The following is a 12,947-nucleotide window of genomic DNA, read 5'->3' as shown; positions in this document are numbered from 1 at the left end:
CCCAGGGGTGCGGCCCCGCGGCCCCCGCCCGGGGCGCTGGAGGCGGTGCACGGCTACGTGCAGGCCCTGCTGCGGGACCCGGGGCAGCCGCAGCTGTGGGAGCAGCTGGGCCGGATCTACGAGGCGGAGCAGGACTGCGAGGAGGCCGTGCGCTGCTACCGGCACGCGGCGCGCTACCTGCGGGAGCACGGCGAGCTCAGCGCCCGCATCGGCCGCCTGCAGCAGGTGCGGCCGGGCGCGGATCGGGGCCTGGGGCGTTGATCGGGGGGGGGGCATGGGCACGTGGAGCGGATGGGGGATGGGCTGCGTGGGGCTGATCGGGGGGGATGGGCCCGTGGAGCGGATTGGGGCCCATGGGGTGGATGGCGGGGGATGGGCTGCATGGGGCTGATCTGGGGGGACGGGCCCGTGGGGTGGATGGGGGTGATGGGTTGCATGGGGGAGGTGCGGGGGGGCTGGGGGGGACGGGGGGCCAACCCTGCCTGATCCCCATCTCCCCCCAGGCCCAGCTCTGGCACTTCCACGCGGGGGCGCCCCACCCCCGGGGCAAGGCCCTGCCCCCCCTGCAGCAGGTCTGGAATCTCCTGCACCTCGAGGTGAGCGGCTGGGGGGGGCCCGGGCCGGGGGGGAGCCAAGGATGTGGGGGGAGGGGATCCCAGGGCAGGGGAGGGGCCCAGGGTGGATGTGGGGGAGGGGATCCTAGGGCGGGGGGGCTGGCGGCGTCTCTCTCACCCCCCCCATCTGTTCCCCCCCCACAGAAGCGGAATTTTTCAGCCAAGCGCAGCCCCCAGCTGAAGCGGCCGGCACCCCCCCTGGAGCCCCCCGTGGTGCAGCCTGTGCCCCCCGCCCAGCCCCCGCCCCACCCCCGCCACGGGGAGCAGCTGCCCAGCCCCGGGAAGCGGCGGCGGAGCGCCAGCCCCGAACAGGTGTGTGGGGCGGGGAGAGGGGTGGGATCTTTGGGGGGAGGGGGAGGGGGACCCCGGGACAGGGGCGGTGGGGGGGAGGGAAAGGGGGATCTCTGGGGCAGGTGTCAGGGGAGGGGCGGGAGGAGGAGGAGGACCCCGGGACAGGGGCGGTGGGGGGTGGGAAAGGGGGATCCCCGAGATGGGGGCGATCTGCCCAGAGCACCCCAGGGCCCATCCCCTCTCACCCCCTCTCCCCCCCCGCAGAGCGGCACGGGGGCCGGACAGCCCCCCCCCGGGCCCGGTGCCCCCTGGACCCCCCACTACCAGCTGCCTCGGCCCGGGCTGTGGAGCCCCGTCCACAGTGAGACGTGGGGGCCCGAACGCAAGAGCGTGGCGGCCCCAGAGAGACAGGTAACCCCCCTCTCCCGGGGGCGCTCAGTGCCCCCCCATCCAGTCCCCCCTGCCCTGGGGCCCCCCCCTAACTCTCTCTCTCCCCCCCACAGGAGCCGAGGAATTCGGTCGCCCACCCATTCCCGTACCCGCCGCCCGCCTACGGCTCGCGCCCACCGCCCCGCCCCCCCGCCGACAGCCATGGGGGCCAGACCCGCCCCCCCGGAAGTGACCTTAGAGCCAGCAGGGTCCCCCGGGGGCGCCCGGACTCTAGCCCTTCACCAGCCAGCTTCGCCTGCGTGCCTTACGCCCCCCGCCCGCCCCCCGCCGGGCCCCCCCCCACCAGCAAGGACCCCCGGGGCGAGCCGGGCCCCAGCGTGGTGAGTGGGGGGTGCAGGGGAGCCCGGGGGGGCAGGTAGACCAGGCTAGGGGGGTTGGTCTGGCGGCGAGGGAGAATGGGGGGCTGGTCTTACAGGGGGCGGGGAGGGAGAATGGGGGGGCTGGTCGAGCGGTGGGGTGGCACTGGGCTGGGTGGGGGGTGATTCTCCACCTGACCAGTGCTGTCTGCTCCCCCCGCAGGGTCCGGACCGGTACCAAACGCCGGTGCCAGCACCGTCCAGCCCGGCCCCCGAGAGCGCGGCCCGCCAGACCCCCCCGGCGGCCCGTCCGCCCTCCGCCCCGGACTCCCGGCCCCCCTCCGGCCGGCCCTGCCCTCCCCCACCCCCTCCCTCCTCCTCCGCTGCCAACGGGGGGGCCCCTGAGCCGGACGGCCCCCCCTGCCCTGCCCCGCCCCCACTGCCCTGGCTGACAGCCCCCGGCATCCGGGAGAAGGGGGCGGGCGAGGCCAGGGGGGACCCCCTGGACGAGATCTTCTTCGGCTGCGGGGGGGGGGCCCGGCGGGGTCCCTGCGACTCGGCCGGGCCCCTGGGGGGCTTCCCGGATTCCAGCACCAGCAGCCGGGCGGGATTGGGGTACGGGGTAGCCCGGGGTGAGGGCCGACCCAGCCCCCCCCCGCCACCCCCCGCCCCCTCCCCGCCGCCCCCCGCCGCCTACCGCTGCGCCTTTGCCGAGCCGGAGCTGCCCGCCCCCCCTGACTTCTGGCTGGAGACGCCCCCCCGCGAGCCCCGGGCGCCAGAGGGCGGGCAGGGGGCCCCCCCGGATACCTCAGGAAGCTTCCAGCCTCCAGCCAGCCCCCCGCCACCGCCACCCCCCCTGGCCTCCCGCCCAAAGACGCCACCCCCGGAGCCGGCGCCGGGAGCCCCCCCACCGGAGCCTACCCCCCCCGGGGCTGCCCGGCGCCTCTTCGACTTCCCAGCTCCCCCCCTGGAGGACCAGTTCGAGGAGCCCCCCGAGTTCGCCAAGATCCTGCCCGACGGGCTGGCCAACATCATGAAGATGCTGGACGAGTCCATCCGGCGGGGGGAGGAGGAGGCAGCCGGCGGGGGGGGCGACCCCGGCTTCCCGCCCGCCCCCCTCCTGCCCGGCCCCCCGCCTCTGGCCAGACCAAAGCCGCCGGCCGTCCCCCTGGAGTATCCCAAGGCTAAGCCGGTGCCGCCCCGGCTCTACCCCTTCGGCAAGCGGGGCGAGGCAGGCGAGCTGCCGGCCCGGGCCACTGCCAGCCTCCTGCGCTCCCTGGCCAGCGTGCTGGAGGGGCAGAAACACGCCGCCCGCCCCCGGCCCCCCCCGGCCGCCAGGAAGCCCCCCACACCCCCTCCGCCGCCGGAGCCCCGGGCCCCCAAGACGGAGTCGGAGGCGCTGGAGGAGATCAGCCGGGCCTGCGAGACGCTGGTCGAGCGGGTGGGGCGGCCCCCCAGCCCGCCGCCCCCCAGCTCCCCGCCGCCCGCCCCCCCGCCGCCGGCCACCCCGCCCCCCGCCCGCCGGCGGGACAAACAGCGCCGGCGGCACCCGCGGGCGGGCAAGGACGGGCGCAGACGTCGCGAGCCCAAGGCCAGCGACCGGCAGGTGCTGGGCAACCTGGACCCGCAGTGCACCGACCTGCAGGCGCGGGAAAACGGGGCCGAGGGCCAGGCGGGCCGGGCCGGTCCTCCGCCCGAGCGCCGGCCCCCCGCCCGCAAGGAGGAGGGGGCGGGGGGCGCCGGCCCCCCCGGGGTCTGCTCGGCCGACCTGCTCAAGCTGCGGGCCCTGGGCGAGGGGCCCCCCAAGGAGCTGAAGATCCGGCTGGTCAAGGTGGAGAGCGGCGAGAGGGAGGCCTTCGTCGCCGCCGAGCGGGACGAGCCGCGCCTGCCGCTGGCCGCCCTCACCATTGGCCACAGCGCCGCCGAGGTGCTGCGGTCCAGCAAGTGAGTGTCCCCCCCCCAAAACCTCCCCTGAGCCCCCCGATTCCCTCCAGATCCCCCGCATCCCCCCCGGCAACCCCATATTCCGCCCCTGGCACCCCCTTATTTCCCCCAGCGACCCAGTGCCCCCCACCAGCACCCTCAGATCTCCCCTGAAAACTCCCACCAGGGCCTCCAGGTTCCCCCTGTTGGCATCCCCAGATCTCCCTGTTGGCACCCCCAGATCTCCCCCAAGAGGTCCCGGCAAGGACACTGGGTCCCCCCCCCGCCCCGGTGCCCCATAGACCCGACACCTCCCCATTGCCACCTCCAGCGCCCCCTGGTGCCAGCTCTGTGCCTGGCCGGGCTAACGGGGGATCTCACAGGTGTGGGGGGGCCGTGTCTGACCACTCCCAGACCAGGACAGGCCCCCTCCAACACTCCGCGCCCCCCCCGAGACTCAGGCGTGGGGATTCCCAGTCCCTGGACGTCCCCCCCCAAGAGCTGCATGTTCTCCCACCCCAGGCACGCCAAGATGAAAGGGAAGTTCAAGGAGTCCTACCTGTCAGGCAGCCAGTCCGTCAAGCCCCACATCGAAGCCGGGGAGGCGCTGCCGCGCGACAAGCTCAGACCCCCCACGCCCAGCATCTACGTGAGTTGGGGGAGGGGGTGGGATTTTGTGTGCGGGGAGCCCTGGAGGAAGCAAGGGGGTCAAACGGGGATCCTGGAGGAGGGGGAGGGCCGGGGGGGGGATCCCGGGCAGCTGTTCTCACTCTCTCCCTCCCCCCCGCAGCTGGAGAGCAAGCGCGACGCCTTCTCGCCCGTCCTGCTGCAGTTCTGCACCGACCCCAAGAACCCCATCACGGTCATCCGGGGGCTGGCGGGCTCCCTGCGCCTCAGTGAGTCACCGCGGGGGGTGGGGGGCGTCGCCGGATGGCGGGGAGCCGTGCGGTGGGTGGCCGTGGGATGGTGGGTGCCGTGTCTCACGGCTCTTTGTGGGGGGTGGGAATCCAGCCTGTCTCTCTCTCTCAGCTGGGGTGGGTGCAGGGGGAAAGTGGGACAGCCAGGGGGATGGGCCCAAGTCCCCCCACCCACAGCCATGGGGTGGGCCCAGGTCCCCCCACCCACGGCCGCCTCTCTCCCCCACCCCCCAGACCTGGGGCTGTTCAGCACGAAGACGCTGGTGGAGGCGAGCGGGGAGCACGCCGTGGAGGTTCGCACCCAGGTGCAGCAGCCGTCGGATGAGAACTGGGACCTGTCGGGCACACGCCAGGTGTGGCCGTGTGAGAGCAGCCGCTCGCACACCACCATCGCCAAGTATGCCCAGTACCAGGCCTCCTCCTTCCAGGAGTCGCTGCAGGTCAGCAGGACGGAGGGGTGGGGGGGGCCAGATCCCTCTGGGGGGACTCAACACATCTGGGGGGGCCCGGTACCCTTCGGAGGGCACTGGACAGGTCTGGGGGGGAGCCATACCCCTTGGGGGTGCCTGGCACACCTGGGGGACATTCAGCTCATCTGGGAGGCCCATATCCCTCTGGGGGCACTGGATGCATCTGGGGGGGGCTGTGCACCTTTGGGGGGGCCCGGCACGTGTGGGGGAGGCCCATAACCCTCTGGGGGTGCTGAACGGCTCTGGGACACCCCATCTCCACGGGGGGGCCCTGGTTTGTGCTGCCAGAGTAGGGCCCTACTGAGGGGCATCTGGGGGGCCCCAATGTGACCCGCCATCTCTGGGGCAGGAGGAGAAAGAAAGCGAGGACGAGGAGGTTGAGGAGCCGGACAGCACCACAGAGACGCCCCCCAGGTAAGAGGGCAGCGTGGGGGGAGGAATTGGGGTGTCCTCCCCGCACCCCTTTCCTCGACGGTTCCTTTCTCCTCTGGGCAGGAGGCAGAGCAGTGCGGGGGGACCCCAATATGGGGAGGGTGGCGGCTGCAATATTGTCAGGGGTTGGGGGGACGTGACCCCAATACCGAAGGGAGTGGCTGTGGTCCTACGCTCGGGGCAGGCTGTGGGGGAGACGTGACTCCCCCCAGCGTTAGCCAGGTGCTTGAGGGGGACGTGGGGGCCTGGCCCTCCCCCCCGTTTTGGGGCGCTCCGGGGCAGTGGGGGGGGGACACGTGGCCTGTTGTCTGGAAACCGTGGCGTGGAGGGGGTGGCTGTGATCCTGGAGCTGGGGATGGAGGGGAGAGCTGGGGCAGCTGGGTGACCCCTGCCCGCCTCTCCTGACCCATAACTCTCCCCCCAGCAGCACGGCGGAGCAGAAATCCCCCCAGATCATCAAATTCGGGACCAACATCGACCTGTCCGACGCCAAGCGGTGAGTGTGGGGGGGGGCCCCACCTCTGCCCTGCCCTGCCCTGCCCTGCCCTGCCCTCCCCTCCATGGGGCGCAGGGAGCCCGGCCAGGTGAGGAGCGAGGCCGTTTCCCCGCCTGAACCCCTCACTTCTCCGTGCCCCCCCCCCCACACAGGTGGAAACCGCAGCTGCAGGAGCTGCTGAAGCTCCCGGCTTTCATGCGGGTCACGTCGACGGGGAACATGCTGAGCCACGTAGGGCACACGATCCTGGGCATGAACACGGTGCAGCTCTACATGAAGGTGCCGGGCAGCCGCACGCCGGGTGAGCGCGGGGGGGGCGTCGGGGTGTCTGGCAGGGTGCGGGGGAGGGGCTGGCCCTGGCACGGGGGGGGGTGGGATTTGTCACTCTCGCCCCTTTGACGAGTTTCTCGCCTCCCTCCTTCCCCGGCTGCAGGCCACCAGGAGAACAACAACTTCTGCTCCGTCAACATCAACATCGGGCCGGGCGACTGCGAGTGGTTCGCCGTCCACGAGCATTACTGGGAGACCATCAGCGCCTTCTGCGACCGGTGAGGGCGGGGCTGCGGGGGCAGGGCTGTAGATGTGGGGGGCGGGGCCCTGGGGGTGGGGGCGGGGCACTATTGGGAGACCATCAGCACCCTCTGCGACTAGGGAGGGTGGAGGGGGGCGGTGGGGGTGGGGCTGTAGTTGTGGGAGCGGGGCGGCGGGGGTGGGGCTGTAGTTGTGGGAGCGGGGCGGCGGGGGCGGGGCTGTAGTTGTGGGGGCGGGGCGGCGGGGGCGGGGCTGTAGGGGGGGCGGGGCGGTAGTTGTGTGGCTGGGCCGTGGGGGCGGGGCCATGGGGCTGTCCTGGTGGCCCCGCCCTGTGTGTCTCACTCCTGCCCTTCCCCACCCCCGATTTCTCCCCCTCCCCCCATGGCAGGCATGGTGTGGACTACCTGACCGGCTCCTGGTGGCCCATCCTGGACGATCTATATAAGTCGAACATCCCCGTGTACCGGTTCATCCAGCGCCCCGGAGACCTGGTGTGGATCAATGCGGGCACCGTGCACTGGGTGCAGGCCACGGGCTGGTGCAACAACATCGCCTGGAACGTGGGGCCCCTCACAGGTGTGGGGCGATGGGGGCCTTTGGCGGGGGTGGGGAGGGCACCGGTGAACTCAGGGCTCTCTCTCCTCTGGGTCTGCGGTGGGGCTGGGCCGGCCACTGCCTCACCCTCTCCCCTCCCGCAGCCTACCAGTACCAGCTGGCCCTGGAGCGCTACGAGTGGAACGAGGTGAAGAACGTCAAGTCCATCGTGCCCATGATCCACGTCTCCTGGAACGTCGCCCGGACGGTCAAGATCAGCGACCCCGACCTCTACAAGATGATCAAGTGAGCGCCCAGGACTCCTTCCCCCCCCGGCCAGCTACACCCCCCCCTCCAGCCACGCACTCACGCCAGGGGGAGGGTCCCCCTAGCAAAGGGCCTGGGAGTTAACACCCCATTGAGACGCTCGCCCGTCTCCCTCTGCGTCTCATTCGCTCTTTCCCCATGGGACCGCCGTCCTCCTGGCACGGCACCGACCTGCCCAATCCAGATGCCTCTGGCCAGCCAGCTGCACCCCCCCACATTCCAGCTACACACGCCGGCGGGGGCGGGGGTGGGAGGGTCCCCCTCACTCCGGGCCTGGGAGTTAACACCCCATTGAGACGCTCTCCCGTCTCCCCGCCAGGTACTGCCTCATGCAGTCCATCAAGCACTGCCAGGTCCTGCGGGAAAGCCTGGTGCGCGCTGGGAAGAAAATCGCTTACCAGGGCCGGGTGAAGGACGAGCCGGCTTACTACTGCAACGAGTGTGATGTGAGTGCCGGGGCTCGGGGCGGGAATCCCCGCAGCAGGGCGTGGTGCAGGGGGCTCAGTGGGGGTGCCAGCCCCGACGCCCCAGAGGGGGAATGAGACAGTGACCCCCAGGGCCGGTCCGCCCATCTCATGAGCCGGAGACCGGGCCAGGCCCACCCCTGAGGGTTTTCCAGTCTGCTTCCAAAACCTCAACCTGCCGCTTCAGTCGGAGATGGAATTCTCCATCCCCGAATGGTTGCGCAGTGTTGTTGTCTGGCTGCGCCTCACCCCAGAGGTGGCAGCAACTGAGATCCAACCGACCCGCCCTTCTTTGCTTTCCCAGCTCGGATTCCGGTTTGACAGGGTTTATATTAAAAACAAAAAAAAACCAAAAAACCAAAGCGTGGTTAAGGAAGGACGCGTTTCGGGCAGCAGGGCACTGTTTGAACAGTGTGCATGAGATTTGCTTTACTCTTTAAAATGCTCCTGTCCCACATCCAGTTTGGGGGTTCGTTGTGACGTCACCCTGGGCCGCACTAAGAGATGGGTCCGTAACAGGCTAAAAGCCAGAAACAGTGAGTATGAAACGCGGTTTGTTTAAGAGAGAGAGAGAGAGAAAAGGTAGCCCCCTATTTTGGATACTGGGAAAATGGCCGGAAACTTGCTGCCTTTGAAAAGGAAGAGACGGATGATAATCACGGGAGAAAACGGAGACCCAGCTCAGCTGGACGGGAGAAAATGAAGCAACAATGAAAACTGGCGCAGATGAACAAAGGGCTCCGCAAAACATGGAGGCTTCAGACAGACCTGACGGGAGGGACTCAGGCAAATGGGATGAAAGCGAGATAGCAACTCGGCGAAATTGGGAAGAAGACAGATGGGGAGCAGATGGATTAGCGACCCGTTTTACGGGGAAGAACGTGGATTGGAGATTTGACTCCATGCAAACGGGTTAGTCGCTCGGCTAAAGGGAGAAAATGGCTTAGATATTTTGCCTAGCTGCAGCGTCAAAGAATGAGCAAGTGCGTGAAATATGGAGCCAAGGGATGAACGGCTCAGCCAAATGGCACGGACAGATTAGCGATTTGGAGAAAACGTAGCATCAACCCATTAACAATTCAGCTAAAGGAGGCACAGATGAATTAGCGCCTGGACTAGCCAGGACATGGCTGGATTAGCGACTAGCTGAAACGTGGCGTAAATGGCTTCGCGACTGGACTAGCCAGGACATGGTCGGATTAGCGACTAGCTGAAACGTGGCGTAAATGGCTTCGCGACTGGACTAGCCAGGACATGGTCGGATTAGCGATTTGGTTAAACTGGACGTTGGATTAGCAGCTCAGCTAAACGGTGCCAAAACAGATCCGCAGTTTGGCTACATGGAACGTGCATGGCTGAGCGAAGCAGCGGCGCTCGGTGGCACAGACGGAGAGGCAGATCGGTTCCGTGTGGCATCTGTGGATTATTGACTCGGCCAAACGGGGCCCGGACGGATTAGCGACCCTGCTACCTGCGGCAGGCGCGGGTGAACTGCTTGGCAAAACACTGCGTCGGTCGGGCAAACGGTTTGGCTCCACTCGGCGGAAAAGGATTCGCCACCAGGCTGCCCAGAGGAGACGCTGGATTAGCGGCTTGGCTAAATGTGTTGCAGGTGAATTGGCGGCTGCCGAAGGGGCGTTAACCAAGAGAGTCGGAGGAGGACCGGGGGCGCGGTGTGACCAGAGAGGAAAGCCGGAGTCCCAGAGCGGATCAGGCGGTCGGCGAGCAGGGCCAGGGCAACCTAACAAGCACCGCTGGCTGGAGCAGGCTGCGAGATGAGCCACGCCGCAGAGATGTTGGGGTCCATGGGTTGCCTGGTCGGACAGCAGTCGGGACACCCTGGTCATCGCAGAGGTGATGAGGATGGTCCTGCCTGGGGTCCCAGTGGGACCCCACCTTCCCACACCCACGGAGCAGCCCTCCCCTGGCCCGAGCCACAGCTCGGCTCTGGGGGAGAGGCCTTGGCTCCGGCAACCTGACTTTGGCAGATGATGGACTAGCGTGCAACGCGTCTGGAGACAGGAGACCACGGGAACCGTCAGCGTGGCTGGAAGCCAGCACTCCTGGGTTCTCTCCCCGGCTCTGGGAGGGGAGTGGGGTCTGGCAGGATACAGTGGGAAGGGGCCAGGACTCCTGGGTTCCCCTCCTGGCTCGAGGGCGGTGGGGGGTCCAGGTGCGTGTCTGTAACCGCGGTGGCTGCGAACGCGCCTTTGCAAATAAACTGAATAAAGCTGTCTCCCCAGACCCTGCGTGCGCTGCTTGTCTGGTCACAGTCTCAATCGCCGCTCGTGATCTGGGGCTTCTAGTGGGGTCATGGAGGTGGGGGGCTGCACACGGGGGGAAGCAGGGTTTGTGGACTGGCTCTAGCACAATCATTTGCCTGGCAAAGGATGTTGCGGGGCTGGGAGCCAGGACTCCTGGGTTCTCTCCCCGGCTCTGTGAGGGGAGTGGTGGCTAGTGGTTAGAGCAGGGGGAGCTGGGAGCCAGGACTCCTGGGTTCTCTCCCTGGCTCTTGGACGGGGAGTGGAGGCTGTTGGCTAGAGCAGGGAGCCAGGACTCCTGGGTCCCATTTCTTGCTCTCCACACACCCGGGCCCGGGCCCGGTGCAGCCGGCAGGAGCTCACCATGTGTCCCGCCCCTGCAGGTGGAGGTGTTCAACATCCTCTTCGTGACCAGCGAGAACGGCAGCAAGAACACGTACCTGGTGCACTGCGAGGACTGCGCCCGCCAGCGCAGTGCGGCCCTGCACGGCGTGGTGGTGCTGGAGCAGTACAAGACCGAGGAGCTGGCGCAGATCTACGACAGCTTCACCCTGGTGAGGGCGGGGCAGGGGCAGGGGCTTAGCAGGGGCTGCTCTCCCCACCCCCCCAGGCAGCAGGACTCCTGGGTTCCATTAACCCTTTCTTGCATTGCAGGCTGGATCGCCCAGCTCCAGATGAGCCATGCCTGGCCCAGGGACCTCCTGGGCAGAGATGGAATCAGCGCACCCTTCCCCTGAGGACACCCCTCGCCCCCCTGCAGTCCCGCTGGGGGAAGAAGGGGGCCTCCCCATGCTGCCTGTCCCCCCCCCGTGGCCAATCGCAGACAAGCTCTTGTTTACACCGGAACTGCTCCGGCCCAATCAGCTTTGCTGTTGAAACGAGGGAGGGGGTGGAGCTCTGGAAGCAGCCAATCGTCTGCGCCATCTGAGGAGCCGATCCGCCAGCAGCCTGTGACTACAGAGGGCTCAAAGAAATGAACACTTTTTAATTTATTTGTGAAAATGACACCCGGGGGGGTCCAGGAATTTTTTAAAAGAACTATTTTTTTTTTTAAATAATAAAAAAAAAAAAAAAAAAAAAAAAAACTCACAAAAAACCTCCCCAAGAAACAGAAAAACACCAACCCCCTGAGACGGGAAAAGGCAAAACGGCGTCCCTGGGCGGCCCACGGCTCCCTCCCGGCACAGACGCCACAGCCAGCCTGTGGCCGGGCACAGGAGATCGGACGCACGCCGGAGAACATGGACTCTGGGGCGCAGACTCAACAGCCACCATCTCTCTTCTTCGACGGAGCATTAACTCTTTTTTTGGCGGGCGGGCGGGCAGGGGGCTGAAAACAGCGGGGGGGTATTATTTTTTGTCGTCTTTTTCCATTTTTCTCGTCAGCAAATTACACAAAAACAAAAAAAGCAACCATCCACAGAAAATACGGGTTTCTTGCGCAGGAATTTCCCTTTGTGCATTTGTGGCGGGGGGGAGATTGTACATTGGTTTATATATGTATAGCGGCGGGGCGGGGCGGGCGGTTTGCGTGTGCGTGCGTGGTTTTGTTACTACCGCTCTTTGCTTTCTTAAATCCTGGTTGGTTTGGTTTTGTGGGGGGGGGCTTTTTCTTTTCTCTATTCCTGGCTCATTTTTATTCTTGACTCATCCGAACGAGCCAATCCCCACCCGCTTGTGCCTCCGATGGTGCGGACGATGGTGCGAAGGGGGAGCGAGGAATCATGCCAAGATTCCAGCCCCAGGCGCATGGCTTTGCGGGAACCCTGCCGCCGGGAGCTGCCTTCCCCTGGGTTAAGCGTTTCGCACGATCAAGGCCGTGTTTTACTTCCTCTCAGGTCAGCCACAGAAACTGAGCCAGGAAGGCAGGATGTCAGCCTTAAAACTCTTACCCTTGCCAGGATTTGCCCCTCCACTTCTCACTGGGTTTTGAACCAGAAACGTGGCGGGTGTCTCTTTCGTTGTTGTTGGGTTTTTTTTACCTCCATGCCTCAGAATTTTGCAATTTGTAAATTGTCTCCTGTTTTTTGGGTTTTTTTTTTTTTTAATTTATACGTCATTTTTTGTAATGATTTCTCTATTTATTGCTCGTTACGGGGGGGTTATTTTAGGGTCAGGGGTTGTTTTTTAAAATGTCGTCTTTTTTTTTAAAAAAAAAATCATGTGTATTTGTCTGTTTCTCTCTGGAAAAAAATTTTTTTCTCTTGGAAGCCTCGGCCCGTTCCCAGCACGGTGAGCTGGGGTTTTTTTTTTGTTCGGTCTTTCGCCTCTTTTCATGGTGCTGAAATCCACGGCTCACTGTGCGATCGGGACGTCTGGGCATTTCCTTTTGAGGAATCCTCTCCTGTTCCTTTGTAGAAAATCCCCCCTCCCCCTCCCAAATCCCAGCGTCTCACCTGCACTTTTTCCGATTCACCAACACACTGAACGAAACAAACGGAAGTCTGGGTCCTCCTGGATCATACGGCGACAAAGGAAAAAAAAAATCTTATTTTGTAAATGTAAAAAAGATTAAATTAACTCACAGAGATACAGACTCAGCCTCGGTGCTTTTTGTTCCGAAGGGACGGAAAGGGAAGGGTGGGTTTCTTTGTCAGCTGCCCTTGGCCGAGCTGGGCCTTGGAGGAGACAGAGGCAAACCCAAATCGTGGGGCTCGATGCGGGCGGAGCCGGGTCAGATTTAGCGACTGGCCTGTAAGTCGGCCAGTGAATCTATGACTTCGCTTTATCCCCGGCTGTGGCCTGGGCGATGCCAGCCCCTGCCTCCGGCACCCGATGGGTTAAAGTGGATGTTGGAAAAAGAGGTCCCAGAAATGATCCATCCCTGGAGTTGCAGAGAGAGACATAGGGGGAGGCGAGTACGTGTGGAAGGTGCCCGGAGAGGAAATCCCGGGTGGGAGAAAGGCCGGACACGTTTGTATAAGAAATCAGGCCCCTAGAT

The 12,947-nt window shown here is 65.6% G+C and overlaps 1 protein-coding gene across 6 annotated transcripts in view; it reads left to right on the top strand.

Annotated features, from left to right (window-relative positions):
* KDM6B (lysine demethylase 6B) overlaps nucleotides 1–12,540 on the top strand; it is a 33,135-nt gene extending 20,595 nt beyond the window's left edge. For 4 of the 6 annotated variants that reach the window (XM_067555216.1, XM_067555228.1, XM_067555223.1 and 1 more), the window contains 18 exons: nucleotides 6–225; nucleotides 504–596; nucleotides 759–926; nucleotides 1,170–1,316; nucleotides 1,409–1,675; nucleotides 1,875–3,595; nucleotides 4,097–4,223; nucleotides 4,365–4,470; nucleotides 4,726–4,931; nucleotides 5,311–5,375; nucleotides 5,818–5,889; nucleotides 6,042–6,190; nucleotides 6,323–6,437; nucleotides 6,809–6,996; nucleotides 7,119–7,260; nucleotides 7,601–7,727; nucleotides 10,390–10,560; nucleotides 10,661–12,540. In XM_067555216.1, the coding sequence (XP_067411317.1) occupies nucleotides 6–225; nucleotides 504–596; nucleotides 759–926; nucleotides 1,170–1,316; nucleotides 1,409–1,675; nucleotides 1,875–3,595; nucleotides 4,097–4,223; nucleotides 4,365–4,470; nucleotides 4,726–4,931; nucleotides 5,311–5,375; nucleotides 5,818–5,889; nucleotides 6,042–6,190; nucleotides 6,323–6,437; nucleotides 6,809–6,996; nucleotides 7,119–7,260; nucleotides 7,601–7,727; nucleotides 10,390–10,560; nucleotides 10,661–10,684 (4,108 nt within the window). In that variant the 3' untranslated portion in view covers nucleotides 10,685–12,540. Of the gene's footprint in view, nucleotides 1–5; nucleotides 226–503; nucleotides 597–758; nucleotides 927–1,169; nucleotides 1,317–1,408; nucleotides 1,676–1,874; nucleotides 3,596–4,096; nucleotides 4,224–4,364; nucleotides 4,471–4,725; nucleotides 4,932–5,310; nucleotides 5,376–5,817; nucleotides 5,890–6,041; nucleotides 6,191–6,322; nucleotides 6,438–6,808; nucleotides 6,997–7,118; nucleotides 7,261–7,600; nucleotides 7,728–8,207; nucleotides 10,561–10,660 lie in introns of those variants that run through there. The other 2 variants (XM_067555237.1, XM_067555256.1) reach the window with 2 other exon arrangements.
* Nucleotides 12,541–12,947: the final 407 nt, after the last annotated feature.

This window comes from Emydura macquarii, unplaced genomic scaffold, assembly GCF_026122565.2.
Source record: "Emydura macquarii macquarii isolate MOO-44397 ecotype Brisbane River unplaced genomic scaffold, CSIRO-AGI_Emac_v2 contig_306, whole genome shotgun sequence".
Taxonomy (NCBI): domain Eukaryota; kingdom Metazoa; phylum Chordata; order Testudines; family Chelidae; genus Emydura; species Emydura macquarii.
The sequence above is the reverse complement of the archived record's forward strand: the minus strand, read 5'-3'. Positions and strand labels throughout refer to the sequence as shown.